Source organism: Tyto alba, unplaced genomic scaffold (genome assembly GCF_018691265.1).
Source record: "Tyto alba isolate M040663 unplaced genomic scaffold, T.alba_DEE_v4.0 Super-Scaffold_2, whole genome shotgun sequence".
NCBI classification, from domain to species: domain Eukaryota; kingdom Metazoa; phylum Chordata; class Aves; order Strigiformes; family Tytonidae; genus Tyto; species Tyto alba.
This window is the reverse complement of record NW_024881282.1, coordinates 14,155,979-14,181,085: the sequence shown is the minus strand read 5'-3', so window position 1 is coordinate 14,181,085 and position 25,107 is coordinate 14,155,979. Positions and strand designations below refer to the sequence as shown.

Genomic DNA, 25,107 nt, shown 5'->3' with positions numbered 1-25,107 from the left:
CATATTCCTTTCACAGAAATAGAAGGAAGACCTTACATCCAAGAAGAGTTGGGACATTTTTAATATTCTCATTAAAATCTTCATAAGAATTGCAGCTTTTTAACTCATCTAGCTGAACCTAGCAGGAGATAGCCTACTGAATTCAACATTTTGCATCTGTTCTTAAGTCTAAAAGAATCAAGGATTCATTTTCTGACAATAAAGAAATTTATGGTCAAATTTGTGTAGGAGGAACCAGTCCCTTGAAAGTTCAGAGTAAGCTCAAGATGCAATCACAAACAATTTCTTAAAAGTTTCACCTGTGAATTTCTTGAGGAAGGCAAATCATCTAAGATTTAAACTCACAAAGGCAAATTTGAAGGCTAACAGTAGGCAATTACTATTACAAGACTTTGAACATTCTGTGGTTCAGATCTCCCTCATTGGTTTATCTACCAAAAGATCTTTATGTGTTTATCAGCTTTGGAATCTGCCCCTTTTATCTGGCTCAGTTGCTGCTTTATAAAATCTTGGGCAAATATGGTCCAACAGACAGAGTAGAGACAGACAACAGCATAAAGAGATGGCAAATAAACCAGTCCTGTATAGAGTAGTGTTAAGTAAAAAAGTCTGGGAATAATATTTGACTCAGAAATTTAAAATCTATACATATATGTTGATGTGTATATATATGTGTATGTGTGTGTGTCTATATCCATATTTATCAGCTATATAAATATAAAGCATTTGATTGTATTTTAAATACACATATACATATTTTTTTTTGACATTTTATTAGTTGATTAGCAAGTCTCAACAGGGACACTGATCACGCTAATCTGATCTCACACTTTGAGATCCAGATCTATGTGTACACAATATGATGTAGAAAATAAAGTCAGTAAACTGCCAATTTTAGGCTAATAAATTATAACAGAGCTGAAAAAGTGTTGTTACACCACTGCACAAATATGTTACAGGTAGGCTGAAAAATCTGAGTTCAGTCTTGGAGGAGCTACAAGGAAGAGAATAAAATTATGCATGTGCTATGGTTACCTCAGAGAGGTGAATGCTGTTTCTGTTCTTTTAAGGATGAATTTGTGAGATATGAAGCTCAAGATCAGGAAAAAAAATCCATTAGCATAAGCCCAGGAAACATTAAGTTGTGCAAATTCATGAAAATGGAATAAGGGTTCACACTCCTTATGAATAGAAGAGCTTGCTTTCTCATAATAGTTATGACAACAACACATAACAGTTCAGGATGAAAGAAAAATTGTTGCAAAATGCATTAAGAGACTGCCTAGTGTTACTTTAATGCTACCGATACTGCTATATTTATTTAATACTTGAGGAAAATTGCAGCATGAACTGACATTACTTGAAAGAATGAACAGCTGAAAAGTGTATAAGAATAGTGGGTTTTTTTATTTGGGGTTATTAGAAACATTTTTGCCTCAAGCTTCCTTTAATGTTTTCTGGTGCTTCTGAATATGAATGGAAAGAGTGATAGAAGAGGTGGGAAAGAATCATAATGTGGTGATGAAATGATGCAACTTTTTCTCTCTAGTCATATTTGTAAGGGTATGTGGGAGTGTCTGCTTCTTTAGGAGTATCTACTCAAGGACCTTCTTCAGTGCAAAAAAAGAATAAGAAAAGGAGTAAGCCATAAACAAAACATACAGGGCAATGTTAAGAAAAGGAGTAAGCCATAAACAAAACATACAGGGCAATGTTAAGAACCAAACCTGGTCAGTCACACTAATTGTTGAAGGCAAGAGAGACTGTGAGCACATTTATTCTAGCAAGGTTGTCTGATGAGGGACCTTGTCAGCTGGGAAACTAGAGCAAAAGGGGGAAACAAGAAACATCTATAGAGACACAGACCTGATCAAATAAATGTGCAGACAATGAGAGGAAACAAACCTCACCAGTTACACTAACTGATGGGCATCACTTCCAGAAAGATCAACCTTGATTTTGCAACATATAAGATTGTAAACCATGGGGATCCAGACAGGGAGGGATTTGGGAATGGACAGAGGTGCACAAACCCATGAGGACCATGCAGGGGAACATGGAGGAACAGAAAGGAAGTGGACAGAAAAGGGTGTAAAAAGGGTTGGTCATACAGAAGACAGAGCTGGTCAGTATACTTGTCTGGCTGAGCCCTATGCCTGATCACTGCAGTCTCTTCTACCCTCTTATAGCTTCTTCTAAAACTTTTTCCTAACTATGTCTCTGCATAATTTCAGTCCCTTTCATGCATGTGTGTGATAAAAGGACTAGATGCCAGCTACTAGTGAGTCCTCTGTGTGTGTGAGTGAAAACTGGTGCCAACTACTGGAGCCAGTGGGGTCTTTAACCTCCAGCCACAGGGGTGTCAGTGGTGTGTGTTCCCAAAACCAGCTACTGGGGGGACTGGGATGAGTGAGGTGAGTGCGCCAGCGGCTGGTCACAGCCTATGTCCCTAATGTCAGCTGCTAGAGGGCAAGTGTCTGTATCTTCCTCAAGCAAAACTCAAGCTTGAATAGTTGAGTCCAGACCGGTGTTCAAGCAGGCAGAGGTTCCATCCTGGTTTGTTCAGGGGGACATGCAAATGTGCAGTGCCTGAGGAATGAGTGTGTGAGTGATGCATGTTTGCCAGTGAGCATTGAGCTGGACCAGATACCTAATAGGGGACTGGTGAAGTGGGAAAGGGGATCTGGGATCTGGGAAGGGTGATGAGTGGACAGAGGCTGAGTTGGTGCTTAAGGGATCTGAAAATGTGAATGTGCTTATGAACATGGAGAATGTTGTGTGTGTGCCTGCGCTAGTGAACTTCTATCTCTACCGTCTGGAAAGGAGGGGGACACTTGCCTGTCTGTGTTTTATGTGAGTCCTGTGTGTTAGTGATATTGAAGACAGCACTTTACCTGTGGCAACCTGTGTGACCAGACGTGTACGTGTCCTGCATGTGTCTGGGCACCAGGCTGTGCTCCAGCAGACGAGCAGTTAAGTCCTGAGCTAGAGCAGCTGGAGGAAGTGGCCACGTTCATAACATTCCTTAACAATATTCTTTTCTCTGTTCCTACTTTTGATGTCAAAATATGAATAGGATCGCGTTTCTGCATAAAGAGAAGATTTAAGCTTTTAACTCCTGGGAATGAGAATTTAGGTAATAATTTGAGCAGAAGTCATGTAGATTAAATGTTGGGGCAGCACTAATATGAGCACAGTACTGTTTTAAATGTGCCTTAGCTTTACAAATATAGAAAAAGAAACCAGAATTATCAAGGAAGAAGTCACTTCTCTTAGTCATGTTTGCTATGGTTACAAAGCAGAATGCTATGACTATCAGTCTAGTTCAAACAGTTCAGAGTTCATGCACATTTCAAATCATGTTCAAGATGATAGATAAATATTGGTCAGTACTTTCTACTTAGCTATTTGTTCCCACTGTCTACATCATAGAAACGCTTGGATGCAGTATGCTTTATACCTACTTTGTGTATGTAAGCCAAGGAATGTGACCACATATTTAGAAGCCCCTGCCAACTGTGCAGATCTTTGATGCTTGCTAGGTCAGTTCAATCATTTTTCCATATTCTCTCATACAGTCTTTAAGTATTAGAAAAACCCACATAAATTCCACTCCTAATTACTTTGCCTATCTTCATAATTTGGTTTAACATCCATTTCTGTTGAGTTTTTCCAAAACATTCCATAGTACTCTAGTGATTCAGAATACGTATCACTTAAAACACTAATTCTAACCTTTGCATGCTGTCTTCCTGATATTTTTATTGCCTTGTTATCTCTTAGCTTTAGTTTGTTTTGCAAATCTCAATTAACAACATTTTCATAGAATCATTGAATCATAACATCATAAAATCTTAAAATCATAGCATGATTTGGGTTGGAAGGGACCTTAAAGATCATCTAGTCTAACTCCACTGCAATGAGAAGAGATGTCTTTCACTAGAACAGGTTGCTTCAAGACCCATCCAACCTGACCTTGAATGCTTCCAATGATGGGGCATCCACAACTTATCTGGGCAACCTGTTCCAATCTCAGCACCCTCATAGTAAAGAATTTCTTCCTTATAGCTAATTTAAATCTACCCTCTTTCCATTTCCCCTTGTCCTATCACTACAGGTCTTGGTAAAAAGTTTATCTCCATCTTTCTTAGAAGATCACTTGTTATTTTGAAAGGCTGCAATAAGAGTCTCTTCAGATCCTTCTCTTCTCCAGGCTGAACAGCCCCAACTCTCTCAGCCTTTCTTCACAGGAGAGGTGTTCTAGCCCTTTGATCACTTTCATGGCCCTCATCTGGCCCTGCTCTAACAGATCCATATATCCATGTCTGTCTTGTGCTGGGGGCCACAGAGCTGCATGTAGCACTCCAAGTGGGGTCTCACAAGAGCAGTGTAGAGAGGTAGAATTTCCACCTTCAACCTCTTCACCACAATTCTTTTCATGCAGCTCAAGACACAACTGGCTTTCCAGGCTGCAAGTGCACATTGCTGGCTCATGTCCATTTTTTCATCCACCCATCAAGTTTGCTGATGATACCAAACTGGGAGGTGCTGTTGAATCTGTTGAGGGACAAGAGGCCTTGCAGAGGGATGTAGATAGATTGGAGCATTGGGCAATCATCAATTGTGTAAAATCTAACAAGACTAAAAGCTGGATTCTGCACCTGGGATGGAGTAACACCAGGCAAAAATATAAATTAGGAGAGGAGTGGCTGGGGACCAGCCCTGCAGAAAGGGATCTGGGGGTGCTGGCTGGCAGAAGTCTCAGTAGGTCAGCAGTGTGCCCTGGCATCCCAGAGGGCAAACTGCATCCTGGTGTGCATGAAACACAACATAATCAGCTGGTCAAAAGAGGTGATTATCCCACTCTATTCAGCATTGGTGTGGCCTCATCTTGAATACTGTGTACAGTTCTGGGTCCCACAATTTAAGAAGGATGTGAAGGTCCTTGAATGTGTCCAGACGAGGGCAACAAAGCTGGTGAAAGGGTTGGAAAACATGTGCTATGAGGAGCAGCTAAAGACTTTGTTGTTTCGTTTTGTTTTGGTTTGTTTGTTTGGTTTTTTTTTTTTTTTTTTTTTTTTTTTTTTTTTTTTTTTTTAGTTTGGAAAGAAGGAGGCTAAGGGGTGATCTCATTGTTGTCTACATCTTCCTGAGAATGGGAAGCCGAGTTGTAGGTGCTGATCTCTTCTCCCTAGTATCCAGTGATAGGAGGCATGGGAATGGTTCAAAGCCGCTCCAGGGGAGGTTCAAGCTGGACATTAGAAAGCATTTTTTTACCAAGGGTGGTCAAATACTGGAATAGACTTCCTAGAGAGGTGGTTAATGCTCCAAGCCTGTCAGTGTTTAAGAAGCATTTGGACAATGCCCTTAATAACATTCTTTAACTTGGTCAGCCCTGAAGTGGACAGGTAGTTGGACTAGATGGTTGTTGTAGGTCCTTTCTAGCTGAACTATTCTATTCATTCTATTCTATTCTATTCTATTCTATTCTATTCTATTCTATTCTATTCTATTCTATTCTATTCTATTCTATTCTATTCTATTCTATTCTATTCTATTCTATTCTATTCTATTCTATTCTATTCTATTCTATTCTATTCTATTCTATTCCTCCTGTGATGGATGGGGCTTCATTCCCCTACTCTCTGCTTTGAGATTCCAGGACTCAAGAGATGTGAGAAGAGCAACTGCCAGTGTAAGACTAAAGCAAAAAAGTTGTTGAGTACCTCAGCTTACTCCATGTCAATTGTCACCAGATTCCCTGTCTCATTTATCATGTTTATACAGTACTGAAAACAACTGGCCCTCAGTTTGTTGTATTTGGAATCTTCATTATTACAGGAAAGGTAGCAGTTTAAAATAGTATTCTCCTGTCTCCCTGAATCTAGAACATGCTAGAATTTGGGAGCACTTACATAAGTGGTAATCAGTTTTCTGCTTATACTTCAGTTATAAATGCTATAGACTTTCAAGATCTTACTCTAAGTTCTCATGGGTAACAATCACTGAAAGTCTAGATGATAGCTAAGAAGCTGTCCTAGGTAGTATTTTAGCACTATTTTGTTTGACAATGTGTATACAGAAGACAGAAAAATCACCTAGCAAGAATTTCAGTGTGAATATCCTGGAAGTACCAGGTCAGACCAAACACACTGTTTCAAAGAGAAACCATTTTTTTTTTTTGCTAGTCTTAGATTTCTCCAGGCAACACTATCTTATGTACTTCATTATAAAATATTTCGATTATTTTTCTTTAAATAAAGTATATTGCATTGCAATCTACTTATTGAGTCTGAGATTACCACAGTCCTTTCACATCTTCAACCCCTTTTTGTCTTAATGTGAATTCTTGAGATGAGAATGATGAGACAGCATCTGCAAGAGTTTCCATGGAAAATGAAAAGAAAAATATAATTTATGTAAACTAAAAATGTTCTACTTTCACCAAGTAAACTATGCAAAGAACCTGCATAAAAGTAAATAGAATCTTTATAAATCAAACTTTAAGTGTCTAAATGCATTCCCATTTCAAGCAGTAATTTAAAGACTTGAAGCAGAAACATCGTCTTTACATCCATTATAATTCAAAAACTGTAACTTGTAAATTTTTTATTATAGCCTTTTTTCAAAATGCCTATCCTTAATGTAAGAAAAGTATTTCTACTTCTTGTAATTTGTGCTATAAAAGAGGTACCAACAGTGAATGTAATGTTGTTCCCTGTACATATTTTATTTGTAAGATATGTCTATAAAATATAGATAAAATACCATTTTTGTAATTAGTTAAAATTTAATTTCAGGTATCTTATAATGTAAATCTTTCCCAGACTGAGTGTTTATTCACAAACTGATATGCACCTCAGATAACTTATATGAAGTCAGTGAATGAGACCCTTCTAACAGCAAAACAACCCATGGATACAAATTCCAGATTGCATGTCCCGTAGATATGATAACACGGATCACATTGAGATGTGAGATGCTCACTAATGATTTAGTTTGGGAACCAAGTTTCAAGATGTTACCTGTTGGCTTCCATCTTGAAAATCAATGTCACTGGTTTCACTGATCTCCTTCACAGAGAGATAATAATTATTATCACTGAAGAGAGTGAAATGTTTTTCAACATACAAATTACCTGTGTTTAGATCTGCTTATTTATTTATTTTTACTAGAGTACTCCCAGGAATTTGTGTCAGCAAAAGATTCAAATTAAAAAAAAAATAAAATTATGAGAATATGAATGTACACATAACCATAGTGAGAAGGTATTTGGAAAAGTTTTTTCAAAAATCCACTTTAGTGATGGAAAACCGTTTCTGTGATATCTATTTTCCCCTTCTTAAGTTCTACAGCAACTTTTTTTTTTTTTTAAATAATTTCAGGATCGAGGCCTGATACTACTATTTTACTCTCACTGGTTTATGGGAATGTATTTTTCAGCTGTTTTGAGACATTGTTATAGCATTGGCTCATGTGTGCCAATATTGTGGTGCTCACAAAGAGCAGTGTATCAAAACCTCACAGGAGTTTGCAGCTCACAAACTGTTAATTCTGCAAAAGGTGACCCAATTTGTCAAACAAAATGACTACCTGATTGAACTAACACCAGTATAAATATTTCATCTTAGTATTAAGGTAGATTTGAGCAAAACCAGAAGCATAATCCCCTGGAATCTAAAACATTTACAAAATGAAGACTTACCATCCAGCATATTGCAGCACTGACCTAGTTTGCACGCATTTTCATAGAAACAACAGACATATCATTAGTCTTTGCTTAAAAGATATCAATCATAATTACATTCTGGAAACAGTATCTGCTAAAATGGGTGAAAGCATTTTAAGACCATTAATAGAATCATAGAATCACAAAATCATAGAACCATTTAGGCTGGAAAAGACCTTTAAGATCATTGAGTACAACCATTAATCTAACACTGCCAAGTCTACCACTAAACCATGTACCTAAATGGCACATCTACACGTTTTAAATACCCCCAGGGATCATAACTCAACCACTTCCTGGGCAGCCTGTTACAATGTTTGACAATCTTTTCAATCAAGAAATTTTTCCTAATATCCGATCTAAACCTCCCCTGATGCGACTGGAGGCTGTTTCCTCTTGTCCTATCACTTGTTACTTGGGAGAAGAGACGAACACCAACCTCACTACAACCGCCTCTCAGGTAGTTGTAGAGAGCAATAAGGCTCTCACGGGCTTAGTAACCACCATTCCCTCAGCTGCTCCTCATAAGAATTTTTAGTGTAATATACCGAAAGCATTAGTGAAAAGTAGTGAAAGCATGGAGATATATGACAGACATAATTTACAGATTTTTCATCAGCTAAATCACAAACAGTATTTCTTGCTTTTAGAAATAATTTGGTTTGTGTTTTTTTTTCCATCAGTGACTTATTCACTTGCCTTGACTGTTTTTCATTAATTGAGATAAGAATAAACAAGAACATATATGCAATGTATTAGGAAACCCATCATATTTCAGGATACTCAATAACATTAAAATAATAAAAGGGAATAAAACTTGGCAGCCCTGACTAACTGAATTAGACTGCTGAACATTGCCTTCATTACAATACTCTGTCACAGAGTGCTAGGCTCTAAATTAATAAAGTCTGAAAACAAGAATTCTTTTAACTGATCTGGAAAGGTTGGCTGTTTAAAAATAGAGACCATTTTGTATTTTACTGACCTCCAAACATTTTTGTAGGAAACGGAAAGACTGCAAAGCAAGCTTATTATATAGGGTTGCAAACAATTTATTGGATATACAAAACAACTGATGTGAGGATTCATTTTTATTTTCAAATAGAATGTCTCCTAAAGAGATGAGATGAGCAATTTTAAGCACTGGTATGTGTCTAAATGTATTACCTAGAAAAACAGATGTACTCTCCAAAAAATAATCTGTCTGGTAGGGATCTCTCCGTCTTTCTCTGTATACCATGTAATCTCTTTACATGAACACTATGCTATTTAGAAGATAATATATGACTGCTTTGAAAATGAATTATAGGAAGACTATAGGAAAGACGAGGAAGAACTCTTTATCAGGGCATGTATTGATAGAACAAAGGGTAATGGTTTTAAACTAAAAGAGGGTAGATTCAGACTAGGTATAAAGAAGCAATTCTTTAATGTGAGTGTGGCGAGGCACTGGAACAGGTTGCCCAGAGAAGCTGTGGCTGCTCCCTCCCTGGAAGGATTTAAGGCCAAGTTGGATGGGACTTTGAGCAACCTGGTCTAATGGAAGGTGTTCCTGCCCGTGGCAGGGGGGTTGGAACCGGATGATCTTTAAGGTCCCTTCCAATTCCAACCATTCTATGATTCTATGATATGTTTGTATCAAGTCTTTTTAAAATGTACTTTGCATTATTATTATTAGCTCTGTTCAAAAAATCATAGAATATCTTAAGTTGGAAGGTACCCATAAGGATTCAGTTCCCAGGATTTATTTTATTTAAATTTATTTCAGTAAACATTTTATTTAAATCAGATAAGTTATCTGTGATGCTATAAAAGTAAATATTTGAATTTCACTCTATTTCCTTCAAATTTGAACAAATTTTATACAAGTTTTAGATCTGTGCCACTTAGAAATACTCAGTTGAGTTTGCTCCCAAATAATGTGGGAATAATTATATATGATCGTGTTTCTTAAAAGGTCTTTGTAAAACATATTTCTTTTCACATTATTGCTCTGATAGAAAGTTCATTTAAAAGAGTCAGAGAATCCACAGATTTTGGGTCTGGATATTTTTTCCATGGCCTTTTCTGTTTCTAGTCTCTTAGTCTACACTCTTTTATGTAAATATTTTCCCTGGGGGAAAAATATACTATGGTCACATATTTAGGAGTATATATGAAATAACAGCAAATAAAAGTAAGCTTTGGGACTGCAAGTAAATTTCAGTTTAGGTTTGGATGACTAGGCAATATGTGCATGCTTTTGTCATCAGGTAGGTGCACTGAACAAGGATGATTTATTGGCTTTGGATCAGGTAATTTAAGGAGAGGCTGTATGGAAGAGCTTGGGATGGATGAAAGGAAGGGAGTTTAGACAAAATAGCACTGCAATAGCAGCAGTTTCACTTCAACTTCATCTGTGGCCTTACTTTTCTCTTCAGATTATTTTCTTATAACTCTACTTCAACAACTGAATAACTATAACAGAATATTAAAAACATAGTGACACAGCTTTCAAAAAAAAATAGTAAGATCACTATAATGGCATTTCAGTCTCAGTATTGTAAGTATTCTGTAATTTTGCAAAATTTATTAGTACAAGAATATTTTGAAAGAACGGTCTTTTACATCAAAATAGTCATTTCAGTTTTTGTTTTAGCAATATTGAGTCAAGTTTTACCATGTACATATTATATATATATATATAAATTGCATATATTTTTAGTATAACACAAAACGAAACTTGAAGTACTCATAATACTGTGGTAAAAATTATTTTACTTCACTATAATAGGATTTTCTTAACCAAGGTATACAAAACAATATGACATTATTAAAAAACCCCATACTTAATTGGCTCCAAAATACGTTTCTTTGGAATTTTATTGTGAAAGAAATAATAAAAAATATCAAATTTGTATTAAAAATATGGAGTGCTTAAATCTCCTGAGGAGTTAGTATCCCAGTTTTTAAACATGCTTTGTTCACATAGTATACAACTCTGCACACTTCAGAGGATTTTGACCAAAATATGCAGCAAAGATCTTTATCCTGAATGAAATCTCAGTGACTTAGAATGAACTGCTGGAGACTGCATTTTGCAGGATAAAGTACTTAAAGGATTGGCTCCTCTGTTGAGATTGCCACAAAACAATCTTGAATTGAGAATACTTAGTGTCTTTTGTCCAGCTAGCTATGATTTTCTTACGAATATTCCAGTTTAACTTTTACATTCACTGACAGATTTCATCTATGATGCTTCCACTTTTTTTTTAGCAGATACGATTTTAATGATGTAACAACATTTTTAAGAGTTAATTAAAAATTGAGAGGTGCCACTTCCCTACATTACATTAGTACACATTACCAGACCTTATATAACCATCAGTGAAACAAGCAAAGAAAAATCTTAAGAGTTCTATTCCATATTTGCAGTTTGTCATGGTTAATGAGGATCATAAATTAGTATCTCTGTATTTTTTATGTTCCAGTTTAGATGGAGTGATAGCCTTTCATTTGTAAACTGTAAAGCAACATAGTAGACAAGGTCAAGAAACAGAGAAGATATTAGCACAGTAAAATGGCATTGGAATTCAGAGGATGTGACTAAGTAAATGTTGTTTTAAAGTCTTAAAATCTTGCTGTCATCAACCAAAACACAGGTTGTAGTTAATTGCTGTTATATGAATGCAGAGTGAGGGAGATTGTTGAGACCTCATAGTAAAGAAAATATTGATAAATGACAAATATTTAAGTAGAAATGTTTCTCGCAGCAGAAATTTATCCAAGAAGCACCAGTTTCATTATAGCTTGTTCTGTAGTAATGATTTAATAATTTAAAAGAGAAAGTACCAGCTACTGAATTATCAGTAGAACTTCCTACTCAATGTACTGTAACAGTTTGCTGTTCAAAACATTAACCCACTTTGCTTATGAGAGCTAATGGATTAGAAATTTAAGTTACTTAGCTTGAAGATATATAGAATTTTTCTAATTAAAAAGATCTGTTCTGCCATTGGATAGTTGTACTGCCAAGAAATCTGTCCATTATTCTAAACATAACAGGTAGCAACCACTGTGATTAAGATGGCCAACACTTTCCATTAGATGATCCTGTTTCAGTTACTCTCAGTTTTAGATAAAAAACCCTTAAATGATTACTCTTTTAGGGATGCAGAAGGCTATGGATGGTAAAGGCATGCTATAGAGGGTATCAAATACAGACAGGGAAGGAAACTGAGATTAGGAGCTTGCAAGTTGGAAATGTGAGAAAGAGGAACTGCAGTCATGAAAAAAAATGAGCATATGGAGACTAAAAGAGAGCTAGAAAGAAGTTACTATCCTTTTTAGTCAAATAGATGTTTTCAGTAAGCAAGGAAAACACAAATGGGATCAGCAGCCTAATCGATAGTAGAAGATCGATCAGAAACCCAATGCAGGGTTGAGATATAACTGATACAAAGGCTGAGATAAAGATTGATCACAGTGATGAAAAGAAAAATGATCAGTTATATCTCTGCTAGGCACTTGGGAAAAGCAGCTCCTCCTGAGCTCACGTACAGCTCCCCAAACTACTGGATATTTTACATTAATCTCTCGTGTCTTAGTTTTCCATTTATAAAAAGGAGATAGTAATAACTACTCACTTCACAGGGACATTGTAAAAATAAATGTATTAATGTTCATGAAGCACTTGGATGCTGTAATGATGAGCACCATAAAAAGCTTTTGAGGAAATTAATTTTGCCTTCAGAGTAGTTTTGAATAGTCTGAATTAATGAAGGTGGGTGGCTGTGGACTGAACAATAGAAAATAGAACAGTGTTTGGTAAGTGAGCAATAGTTTTTCTGTGACCTGGAAGATTCTAGGAGGTCTAATGTAAAAAAAAAAAAAAAAAGTGATTGTGTGACAAATCTATATTGTAAGACTCTTGCATGCAAAGACAACAATAAATCTCTTATCCTGTAGCTTGGATGTTTGACCTTTTAACTCTAATAAAATTCAGTGTAATATTTAATGTGTAGTTAGACACACAATATATAAATTTTTGACTTAGTGTATTGTCTTTTAATTAGTGTGGTGTATGGTGTGGGTAGGGTGGGTGGGATCAATATTTACATATTTATAGAATCCTGAGAGCATTTTTACATATTTACATGCTTGATGAGATATAGGGCTGAAACCTAATTAAAGGATTTTCTTTGTTTTTGTTTTTATTGTTTAACTGTGTGTGTGTGTTTGTATATGGAGACAGGTTATAATATGTTTTATAGCGAGGATTTGCTCCTTTTTATATATTTACCATGTTCTATGAAATTAACTTCTGATATATGACTTTTATAACCAGTACAGAAGAAATTATGAACTTCTGGGTCTTGGTATACAGATATAGCATATTTATCCAATCTCACTGAATTTAAGACTATCATGTTTGGGGGTTTGACATTATAATCACATGGTGATTATCAGAGAATGCTTTTGATGCTATTAGTGTCACTGGTGAGAAATTATTCTTGGAGCTTGTTTTGATTTTATCCTCAAAATAATTACAAGAAATGCTATGCAAAATGACAGTGATATTATGATGTTCATGACTTTGAGTGCAATACAAGTAAAATGTATAATTATTACAGTTGAGAATACAACATATACATTGACAGTACTTCCCATCTTTATAGAATTAGATCATGTAATTAATTTTATCACTGTGCTCTGAACATTAGTTAAAATATCAAGAAGAACAAAGAACAACTTGGCACTGGAATTCCTGTTCTGAAGTTATATCAATGAAGTACTAAATTTTATTAGTAGAACTTATGGATGTTGTAGGAGCCTCAGCTTTTATCAGTTAGTAGATTTAAGTATGGATTTACTTTTACAGCTGTCTTTTTGTCTTCATTCATCCTCAAACTGAATTAATATCTTTTTATTTCTCGTATCTCATGTTTCATATGGAATCAGCTGTATATGCTATTCCATCCTTATGGAAAACCAAAGAAAGGGCAACCACTGAATTTGGGGTCTTATGTAGATTAATTTTAATTCTATCTCATCATCTTTCTTTATGAATTTTTATTAAGCTAGCTAAAAAGCTTATCTCTATTTCTTTTTATTTCCTTTATCAGTCTAACTCAACTTGACTTCTGCTAATTCTCATCTTATCCATATGTTTCACAACCTTCCAGATGTCACTTTCTTTGATGATCAATATCCTTCATTCATTGTAGTCTTTTCTTAAACTTAGTACCTCCTCTGCAGTGTTATTAGCTCAGCTAGAACTGAAATCTTTCCTAGAAGTTTTCCCCCTTGAGTTCCAAAAATATTATTGAAAGCGACTCCACTGCTTTTATATTCAGTGCTGTGCCTGAGTAGGTCAGCTTAAATGCCCCGTCCACTTCTCTCTTCTTCCCTCCCAGCCTTGTGCTGCTCTCTCCCTTGCGCTATCACAAGAACATGTGCACCTGCGTTTATGAATGGACGAACAACCTGTCAGACAAGTTAATGTCTCAACCAGATCAGCAGCCTGATCTGCTTCTCAGGAAAGTCACAATACAGTAGTGTCAGAATAATGGAGGGAGTATAGCGAGGGCAGGAATGCTATAGTAGCACTACAAATACAATATAAGAAATTTCAAGTAAAACTGCACCTTTGATTTGAAAGAAGATAGAGTACTGCTCATCACAATCTGCAACACCTAGAAGGCTCTAAGTAGAAGGATGACATGATAATTACCAAAAATCAATCTGAGTTAGAACTTGCAAAGGAAATTTAGGGAGTGTTGTCTGATCTTGGCACAAAATTCTCCCTTCAGCCTTTTAAAATTTGTCCTATTTAGTAATGCTACTCTTAATTATTGTCATCTATATTTAAATGCCAAGGCTAATGATTAGAAAGTGAAAGATAGGTAAGTAGTTTATAGGCAGGTTAAACACCAGCCTTTCAATCCTGCAGAGAAATGCACAATGCTAAAATGAGGTCAGTAGTTGTACTATGCATCTTTAAATGACTACAGTAATTACATTTCAAACTGTGTCTCCCTACATGACTGATTTCTATTAATGCTTCCACAGAACACAGAATGTAAAATGTATTGTGTAAAGTATATTTTCAGAGTTAAAGACTGAGCAGAATTTAAACCTCAGATTACTTTTTTTTTGGCATCAAAACTTGACAAGATTAATAAATCTCATTTCCATTTGAATACTTTGAAATAATCATAATTTTTTTGGTGTTTGATGGATACGAGGATCAATGAGGTTGAAGTTATGTCTATGTGCAATTCAAATGGAATGAGATAATAAATGTTTCTCAATGGAGTATATCCAGAATTGATACCCTCTTTTGAAGCTAGTAATTTATAACGAGAATCATATTTGCATTGTATTGATATATAAACCCTAATTAGGGATATGACCTCAACTTTTTAAGCTGCCTTCATTCTAACACTACCATGCATAAGAAAAAATGCTTCTGAGTTGCTGCTTTAGTGTTTCCTGAGTTTTGGCTCTCAGCTTTGTCAAAATGCCACTCTCAGTCTGAGTTAGTGTGATTTCACCATAGAAAAGTCAAATGGATGAAGTGAAGGAATGAGTTAGTTGCTTGTAAGGACACACACGGAGTAACTAGCTTCCTTCAGGAGAACAAGGAAAAGTCCAATATTTTTGCTTTACAGAATATCTCTGGAACACAGTGCTGGTTAGTATGGTCTTCACGTGTTCCTGAGTGTCACCCTGCAGAAAGATGTCCTGTGTAGAAGGGATTCTTCACACTTAGTCTCCTATCCTAAGATGGCTGTCCCAAGTAATTTGTAACTGAAACATCAAGATGCAGACTGAGAGTTAAGGAAGTATGGACACAGACTAGAATAAAACTTGAGTAGCTTTGTTTAGTGCTTTGCATCATTAAAATTTCTCATAATTTTCTTCACACAGTAGAAATAATATTACATGGTTTCATACAACTATGGCATGTCTGTTTCATATATTAAAAGTGTGTTGTATGCATTTCCCATAGTATGATGAAGACTCTCTATTTAAGATACTCAGACTTTGTCTATACTTGTATATTGAAATGTATAGATACTCTCCTGTGCTAGACTTTCATCACGGACATTATCCCAGTGTTAGAAGTGTCCACAGGATCCTTTGATGGCATCAAAACTTTCTCAAAGACAAGTCTTGTCACATTTTGGGTATTAGCAGGTGTGACTAGAGACCATTCCCAAAAGGCAGTTTAGAAATACTCTGTGTCTTGGAAGATAAAAGACTTTAGAATTGTGGATGTGGACCTTTCCATATGATTTGTTCTCAGTGCTAGGAAATGTTTAATTTACTAGCATAGACACAGAACCCCTTTTTGGAACTGACAAGATACCAATTCAAGGCAGCAGAGAGAAGATAAGAGAATTTCCCCACCTTCCTCTTGTCCTCAAGGAAAGAAAACGTTTGCTCTTGTTGATAGGAAAGAATTGGGTTTTATCTCCTCTTTAAGTGATCTAATACGGGTGCAAAGCAGTTGGTCTTTAAATGCTGATGTAACAATGGAAAAATAGAAACACTATAATTCTCAGACAGCTTCAAAAGTAGAAATAAAGGGACAGAAATATATAGTGCAAGTCTACCAGAGCTCTTAGCTGGTCTTATGCTAATATAGACAAGTCACTGTAGATAGGCTCAGGAGACCATTTCTGAAGACATGCTGCATGCTTTACATGGAAGGGGAGTTCCAGGAGACAAAGTGTGCATTTTTTTTTCCTGAAGCTTCTGGTGCATATCAGTCCTAAATATGTAAAACTCACATAAGGTTTACTGTCTGGCAATATTCATTAATGGTCTATTGAGAAATTTGAATAATGGTTAAAGATTCATTCATGTTGCCATTCTTGTCAGAAAGAGTGGATGATGTTTTCATCTTTTAGGTGACCTCTCAAGTTCTGATTTTATTTTTTTCTCCAGACTTGCTTTCAGACTTGGATGAAAGATTCATCTATGTAAGGCAAGGCTGAAGACAGATTTTCATCATAGATTCACCATAGCCACAATGATGAACCCAGATCTGTCTTTTACAACAGGAAAGCTTCTTTGAGAAGTGCTGGATAAAAGGAGTTGTAATGAGTTCTGCTATTTTTAAGGCATGAAGTTTATTATTCAAAGCTATTTATTCACTTTAAAAAATAAAGGATCAAAAAATGAATGGCAGAAGGCTTAATTAAACCTATTATGTCTGTCATTATGACATTTACAATAACAAATCCATGCAGACTGTTGACTCTTGCTTTAGAAATTTTCACGTTTAACAACAAGTTTAAACATGCTTAATTTTAAGCATGTACATCATCCCATCAATTTCAAAAATATTAGGCAAATATTTTAAGATGAAGTGTTTTGTTAGACTAGGGCCAAAGTTCTTAAATCTTGCACCATTGAGCTCAGCTGTATAAGCTGAATATTTCTATAAACAACAAAGTATCACTACAGCTAAAATGCAAATAACTTGGTTTTCCAAATTTGAAATTAAACAAAAAGATCTAATTTGACTCAAAGCTTAATTTTTTTCACCGCTTTTATATGAAAAATTGCATATCTGTCAGTTTAAAATTTGTTCTGGTTCTCTTAACAAAAGAAAGGGGAAAAAAAAAAAAAAAAAAAAAAAGACTTGCAGAATTTTAAAGTAGATATGTGTAAGTGGTTTGAAAATTTATGTAGGAAACAGTGTCCCAGGGCTTTGATCCGCGTCCTACAGAAACTGAAGACTTTAGCCTTGAAATCTTATTTTGTAAGAAAGACCTCACAATCTTTCTTTGTGAACTCGTCCCACCTTGTGCCAATAATGGAAGAGATAGGAAGCAGTCACCACATCTGAACTATATAGAAGCTATATCACTTCAGTAAGATAACACAGTTTTCTCAGTTTTCATTTAGCTGAAACTTTGCGCACTGTGACACAAATTCATATTCAACTCAGGTTCACTGAACTATATTCTTAAATTTATAAACTATTTATGAATAAAATGCGACCAGTCCTATATACAATTAACTTTTGCTGTCATGTACACCTGGTTTGTATCTTAAGCATGCATTTCCTAAAAATAGCAACTTGAAATTACGCAGAAAAATATCTGAAAGTTTTATAATGCAAAACAATATTGTAGCTGTAGATATTCTTAACCAACATAGTAACATTATTCACATTGTTGTAACAATTTCAGAGCAAAGCAGTGCCCAGTTTAGCCTGTATTACAGAATGATCAGGAATATTTTTAAAAATGAAAATATTACTAGTTGCGTTCTGTTTTCTTTTCCCAAGTCAGATTGTTCTCATCTTTCTTTTACAGTATTTAATACTGTTTACATTTGTATGGTTTAGAAGAAAATGTTGATATAGTAATGTGATCAAATATTTTGCATATTCTGGAATTAACATGAGAAATTAAGTTTTTCTCATGTCTAGAGAGTTGTAATTAAATCAACTCTACAGATTAATACTAGGAAATTATGACATAAACCCAAAAAGACATCCAGGGAGTATGATGTCAAGAAAGAAAACATGGATCATTAAGATCATTTCTTAGGAGGTGAATTTTCTAGCAGTCTGTCAGAAGTGTGCCATGATTGAATGGACAGTACATAGGCTGTCTCCCAAAAAACTTGATTTATATGTATGAATCATGTTTGACTTCTTATTCTATACATGACTGGGCAGTCATGGTAGCTCATCAATTGTAAAAGGACATTTAAATTGTATCTAATTAATACCCTTCTCTGTAGATTAAATAGAAAATAGATTTAATTAAAAAAAAAAAAAAAAAGGAAAATTATACAAAGAAGCCAGTGACAATCAGATTAATAAAACTGGAGTGAAGAATTCCATAAATAACATGTGAGAAGTTATCTCCCCCTACCACTTTTTTTTTTTTTTTTTTTAGTCCATGCTGTAAACATCACAGAGATGCTAGTCTTGTGAAAGGTTGTTGTTGGAGAATGGCTCAGAGACAAGGGTCCTGAGCCCACCGAGCAATTGTATGATCAGATCCTGCTCTATCTGCTGATGCTGAGCCTCACTAGGGTTTGCCTGCAGCTGCTCGCAGCTGCTGATACCTGAGGAATGTCAAGGATGCTTCGGCCTTGTGTACCGTGGTGTGTCGAAAACAGGCTAAGGGGAATTAGGAATAGTGGTCTGAGAAACCTAGTGTTATGATAACGGTGGTCTGAGAAACATTGTGTTACGGTACTGTTGTGTATCGAAAACAAGTCAAGAGGAATTAGAAATAGTAGCATGAGAAACTTAGTGTTATGAGAAGCTTGTGCTGTAAGCTAACTGCAAGTAGGTGGACCATGCGAATACGACCCTTAGAGCTTAAGCCAATCAACTAGTGATTAGTAGGCATAATTAGTAGAAAGATTATAAAAGGCTGTAATGAAAATCAATAAACTGAAGCACGCTTTATCACTCATACTGAGTCGGCTGCGTTCTTCCTCCTTGGCTGGGTCCTCGGCTCGCCCAGCCTGGCAGGTTGTATAATCCTCAGATAGAGAAAAGCAATTTTGTTTTGTGACCTAATGGAATACAGAGATTGCAGATGTGGCAAATATAAGCACAAAATACATCCAGTGCTCTAGCCAAAGGTGTAGCACACTGTTTCAAAGAAAGGCTGGGGAAAACAGCACAAAAATATGCAGCTGTTTTGCAGTAAGGCAGGTAGATTTAGTCAGTTTGGAATCTCTGTATTTTTTCAAAAATTTTCCATCAGGTTCAGGTCACTTATTCTTTCTTACTTCATGTACAGATGCCAAAAGTAGCAAACATTGAGAAATTAATATTAAGATCTGATTTTTAAATCCATCCTTTAGGTTACTTAGGAATGAGAGAAGAGACCAAACTAAAAGCATCTAACAACATATGTGTGCTCAGTGCATAAGTCACTTCATAAAATCTTTTCACTTTGTTATTAAGTTTCATATCCCCAAAACACTTCTAATGTTATGCACTTCTTCAAAATTACTAGGTATTCAACAAAATTTGTCAGGGTTACTTTATTTGACTGATGCTTTTGGCTTCATATGCACACATTCTTTCTTAATGCAGTAAAAACTTGAAAGAATAACTATCTTTCCCTTTTCGATTTCCATTTACTGCAGAATCTTTATAGATATGTTTGGGATTTGAATAACTCTTCCACAGAGCTAGCCAGACTTCAAAATACACTAACATTAAGATGGGCTAAAGGAACTCAGTAATTATTCCTCTAATGCTCTCATATTCTAATAAGCTGATTAGAATCTTGTTAAGAAAACAATATACTTGTTAAGTATAAATGACATGTGAAGTTGTAGCAAACTGATGGATTTTTATGTTTTTAACAACCACCTATGAGCAAACTTCTGATTTGCTTGATCAGGAACTATGATTTGCTTGACATTTTTTCAGTGCTGTTTGGCCTTTTTTTTTCCCCAATTTTTCTGCATAAAATTATAATGAAGACTGAAGAAATTCCTGGCAAATATTTACTTTTATTGAAAAATATATTTCTTCTTAATGTGAGTTACAGCATGGGGATTTTTTTCTCTTTTTTTTTTTTTTTTTTACCTTATTTCCTTAAAATAGCATAAAACAACATGACCTTGGCCAAGAGAGATCATAAGAAACGCAAAGAAGAGAAAAAAAGAAGAGAACTTCTTTAACTGCACATAACTGGTCTTTCCACTTTGCTCCATAAAAATAACCAGTGACACAGGAGGCTATTTCAGATGTTATATCTCTAAATATGTATAAAATAATGTTCATTTTATATCTTTCTCTTTCAAATCCAAAGACATTGTATTTTGAAGTCCTCTATTTTAATTATGCACACATATGCAAATTATACAGTACATAAACATTTATATTTGTAATACATCACCAATGCTGAACTACATGATAATAACCATAGCAACAGGGCTTTTGGACATGCAATTGTGAGTAGTCTGTGTCAGTGTAATAAACATGCTCTCCTTTTTCAAGTTTCATGATATTTTGCAAAAGCACATTACAGCACATTCTTTCTCCTGTAAGACAGTGTCAAAAACCTTGTTTAACAGTCCCTGTTGTTTCCTTTTGAGTTGCATGCCATTTCCCTCTTTAATTAGAACAGCTTTTCAAGCTGCAAAGACATAACTATTTTCCACAGCAGTACGAACCATACATTCAAGCAAGTCCATGAACTTAATTTTTAAATTTTCTCTGTAAAAGTGGTATATTTCTAAGCCTCTGGAATCCATGGCTTTCAGTGAAAACAGGGAAACTGAATGTCATTATGTGTAACTTTGTTTCTTATGATCAGAAATTCTTTGGTTTATCCTTGGCATTATAAATCACACTTCAAGCCATTAAAGCCTTGTAAAATTGGAGAGCATCAATTACTTAAAGTAATTAAAGTTTAGGAGCTTTCCTTACAAAATTCTTTCACAAAGCTTTACTTTCTGTCCTACTAAATATAACTGGAACCATGCAAGCCTGCTGTTACCAAGCAATACTATAAAACGTCCTATTTCAACTATACTGAAATGTTATGTTACTGTATTTCATCATGAGCAGTTCATCATAACTATTTCATCATTATTTCAGGGTAATGTAAGCTAATCTTTGTCTAGTCCATATCTGTCTATCTAATGTTTTAGAGCTCAGTGTTAACTACTGCATGAACATAGTCTAATCTAAACACCATTTAATTGTATACTTTCTCACCCGAGGTTGTTTTCAGGTAATTAATGAATTTAAATGCAAGAAAAATTTATTAATAAATGGGATGTCATATATTACTTTGTTAAAATGTCTTAATATGGAAAATTTCATAATTTATTTCAAAAATACTGTGATTACACTACAGTTTTTCTAGATATGAAGAGGTCTCCAAAATATTATGTTTTAAGTCATAAAACCATCCTTAATGCTGTAAAGATCTTCCCTTTAAGCATTCAAAACCACATTTTACCTTCCTAAAGGAAATAAAGACTATTAGCAATTTAGGGACCAGTGTAAACTTTATGTCACCAGAGATATCAGGATTAAATAATTCTATACTTTGCTTCAAGAAAATTTACCTGAACTTTCTGGTCAAATTCAGGACAGTGTCTTAGATATTTTAAAGCTGAAATAGCAATGAAAAATCTTTATTTTAAGTTTACTTTGGATCTGATTTACTACAACATTTCTGTGATAGAAGCTTCTGATAGGTTGCTATAAATTTACAGTATGGTAACACCAATTTATACTGTGAGCTGCTGCATCATGCAAATATTGTTTCAACAGGCACATATCAGCCATTTAAGATCAGGGATTTGAAGAAACGTTAAATTAAGAGTGGAAGAGAGTGTCATGCTACAAAGTTGAACTACAAACACACATTGAACTTGAAATTGCTCTTATGAAGTGGTTGCTCATGAACTTCTAAAAGATCTTCAACCAGTTATAACTGACCTTTTAAATAGATTAATTCAATCCATTGTAGTAAAGCAACTTTGATACCAGCAAAAGCAAGTGTGCAAGCTAATAATAATTTAAAAATCTGTTGTCGTTTAAGCCTGTGCTCAGCAGCTAAACACCCCACAGTCGCTCATCCACCCTCCCCCCACTTGGGAATGGGGAGGGAATCGGAGGGGCAAAGGGAGACTCACAGGTTGAGAAAAAAACAGTTTAATAACAGAACAATACGCTGACAGCGGTATCAGCAGGTAATGTACCATACAGCTGCTCACCACCCACCTGCTCCCAGCCAGCAATCCCAAACACAAAAGCACTGCAGCCACACTCCCAGAAGTGAGAGCCCCCCCAGCCCACTCCTGCCTTTATATAGTGAGCACAATGTCACATGACATGGGATATCGGCCAATCGGGGCCCAGCCCTCCAGCTGTGCTCCCCCCGCCCCCGCACACAGGTGAGGGCACTGGGACCTGGGGAGCCCCTGGGGTCTTAGGGTGCTGCAGCACTCCTCCCGCTGCCAGACCAACAGGAGCTCTAGTCCAGCCCCAACCAGAACAAAATCCAGTGGAAATAAACCCACCAAACCCAACCTCTTCTTTCTTATTTTTTTTTTCCACAACTTTATCTAATTTTGTTTTATTGGAGGAGATAATATTGTAACTAGAAGTACATGCAGTCCTGAATGAACTGTGGAGGTAGCTACTGAAACTCATAGGCTTTCTGTTGTTTGAACTATATATATTTACCGGTTGGCAGGTTCTCTAACCAAATAATTTGTTTTATGATAGTTTTCTTGTCTAAAAGATAAAATGTAGCAGAATTTTCTCAGAGCTACTTTTAAGACTGACATCAAGTAGCACTGTGATAAAACCACTGTTGCAATGTTTAGAGTTTTAAACATACTGCCCAGTCATGAGGAAGCTTTGACAAATGTCAGTATTGCTGTCAGCTCAGAAATAGGTGGTTAGTGCCATGATCTTGCTAACAAATACCTTGACATGATCTGCAGCAGATAAGACTAAAGCTATAGATCTGAAAGGTCTGACTTTACCAGGGAAGGGTGGATTAACAGAGAATCTCAGACCCCACTTTCTCTCTGCTGAGTTCACCACACCACCAGGTGTGTTAGTAGACATGCAGGTAGGCAAATTGTCCTTAACCCCCCTGTTTTCCAGTTGCGGCTATATGAAGATCTGCCTCATGTTTCATGGAAATATCTTATTTTCAGCAGGATCTGAGAAATTAGGATTAAGTTCTTTTTGCATCCCTGCCTCTTAAAAACTCTTCATAGTAGGATTCACATAGGCAAAAAACTAAAATTGTGTTCGTTGTCTTCCTGTAAAGTGTTGAAGGGAAGTCAGGGTTGGAGGTAGAATGTCTGAAATTCAGGCCCTGTTTTTCCTGACAGTATGTTTGAAAAAGAGCAGGCCATAGATAGACCATAGCATTTACTCAGGATTATGAATTGTTGATAGCTTCTGGAAAGTATATGATAGTGATTGATTTCAAAAGCTATGTAATTTTCAGTTTCCATTAACAACTACAAAAAAACCTCTGTCTCATAATGTATGAATGTATGCATGATATTTATGCATAAACATGCATATAAAACTTGTATATTTATACACATATATACATACAAAACTGTGCTCACCCACACATAGTTATAGGTGCAGACTATCCTACAGATATATAGGCAGTTTATCCCACTGTATTCCTAAGTTTACAATTCTTTCTCTCCTTCACAGATAGTGTGGCAAAATGATACATGTTTCAGGAAACTAGCAATGAGTGAAATATATCATTGCAGAGTATTCAAGTACATCATTAAAGGATAGCATTTGGGATCATGTACGGGAGTTATTCCCCTGAGAGCCGGTTCTATTTTAAAAGTAAAAAGTCCACAGAAAACCACTCTTTCCCACTAAATATTTTATTTCCAATTATGAGATACTTGTTTAATAAATTCAGTAGACAATGTAATTTGTGTAATGTATTCAAATTACAAAATAGACCCTTATCAAGCAATGTAAAGATCTGATTTATCCATGTTAAAGAAATTGTTACTCACATGCAAACTGAAGAACAGCCTCTCTGCTTAAAACACTGCCAAACATGTTGGTCGTTAAACACTGATACTGTCCAGAATCCTTCATTTCACTGGGGTTGTTGATGATCAAACTGCCTTCTATTAAACTGAAGCGATAGTCACTTTCAATGTCGACTTCAGTTCCATTTCGAAGCCATCTTAGGAAAAAAAAAAAAAAAAAAAATCCATAACTACTTGAGTATTTTATGGCCAAAGGAAGGAATCAAGTTTAGTATATGGAACCTGACAGATTCAGTTGTTATAAGGAGGACAGATACTCAAAGTCACTGTGCAGTACCCCATTACTTTGGCAAAGCTTTAGATGGAGACATTCCACAACATGTGACTGTGAAAAGCTGTTTTACCAAAATAACACAAGTAAAAAGAGATCTTCAACGTCTGAAGAGAAAGCATATTCTTTGTTTTGCCTATGCTGAATTAAATCAGTAACCTCTGTTGTTTTTTTCCCTCAAAAACCTGTTGTCTACAGAGGCTTCAGACATGAAACCTGTATAGTAGATGCATCCTTTATGTCAAAAATAGGACTTTTACCATGTTTATGATCATCAAAGTTTCAGTTCATGTTCTATAATAAAACCTTAGGCCCAGATGAGCTAAGAATTAGCAGAGCTGAGTCTGCATCACATAGGAGCAAGGAATCTTTCTTTTCTATTCTTTTTGCATTTGATCTTCTAGGGCCAAAAAAATAGAAAAACCTTACTTAAATACAGAAAGCAGTAAAACAAGACTGGTGAAGAGCAGGGCGGTAGACTGATGTACATAGGCTGTTGTGAAACAAAGAATGTTGGCAATGGACAAAGGCAAAATAATATCAGCTGGTCCAGGGTACA

At 35.6% G+C, this 25,107-nt stretch overlaps 1 protein-coding gene across 5 annotated transcripts in view; it reads right to left on the bottom strand.

The window, feature by feature from the left end:
• The window catches only part of CNTN5 (contactin 5), a 655,782-nt gene that overhangs the window by 219,294 nt on the left and 411,381 nt on the right, over nt 1-25,107 (bottom strand). For all 5 annotated transcript variants that reach the window (XM_042793009.1, XM_032991061.2, XM_032991057.2 and 2 more), the window contains one exon: nt 24,239-24,414. In XM_042793009.1, the coding sequence (XP_042648943.1) occupies nt 24,239-24,414 (176 nt within the window). The remainder of the gene's footprint in view (nt 1-24,238; nt 24,415-25,107) is intronic.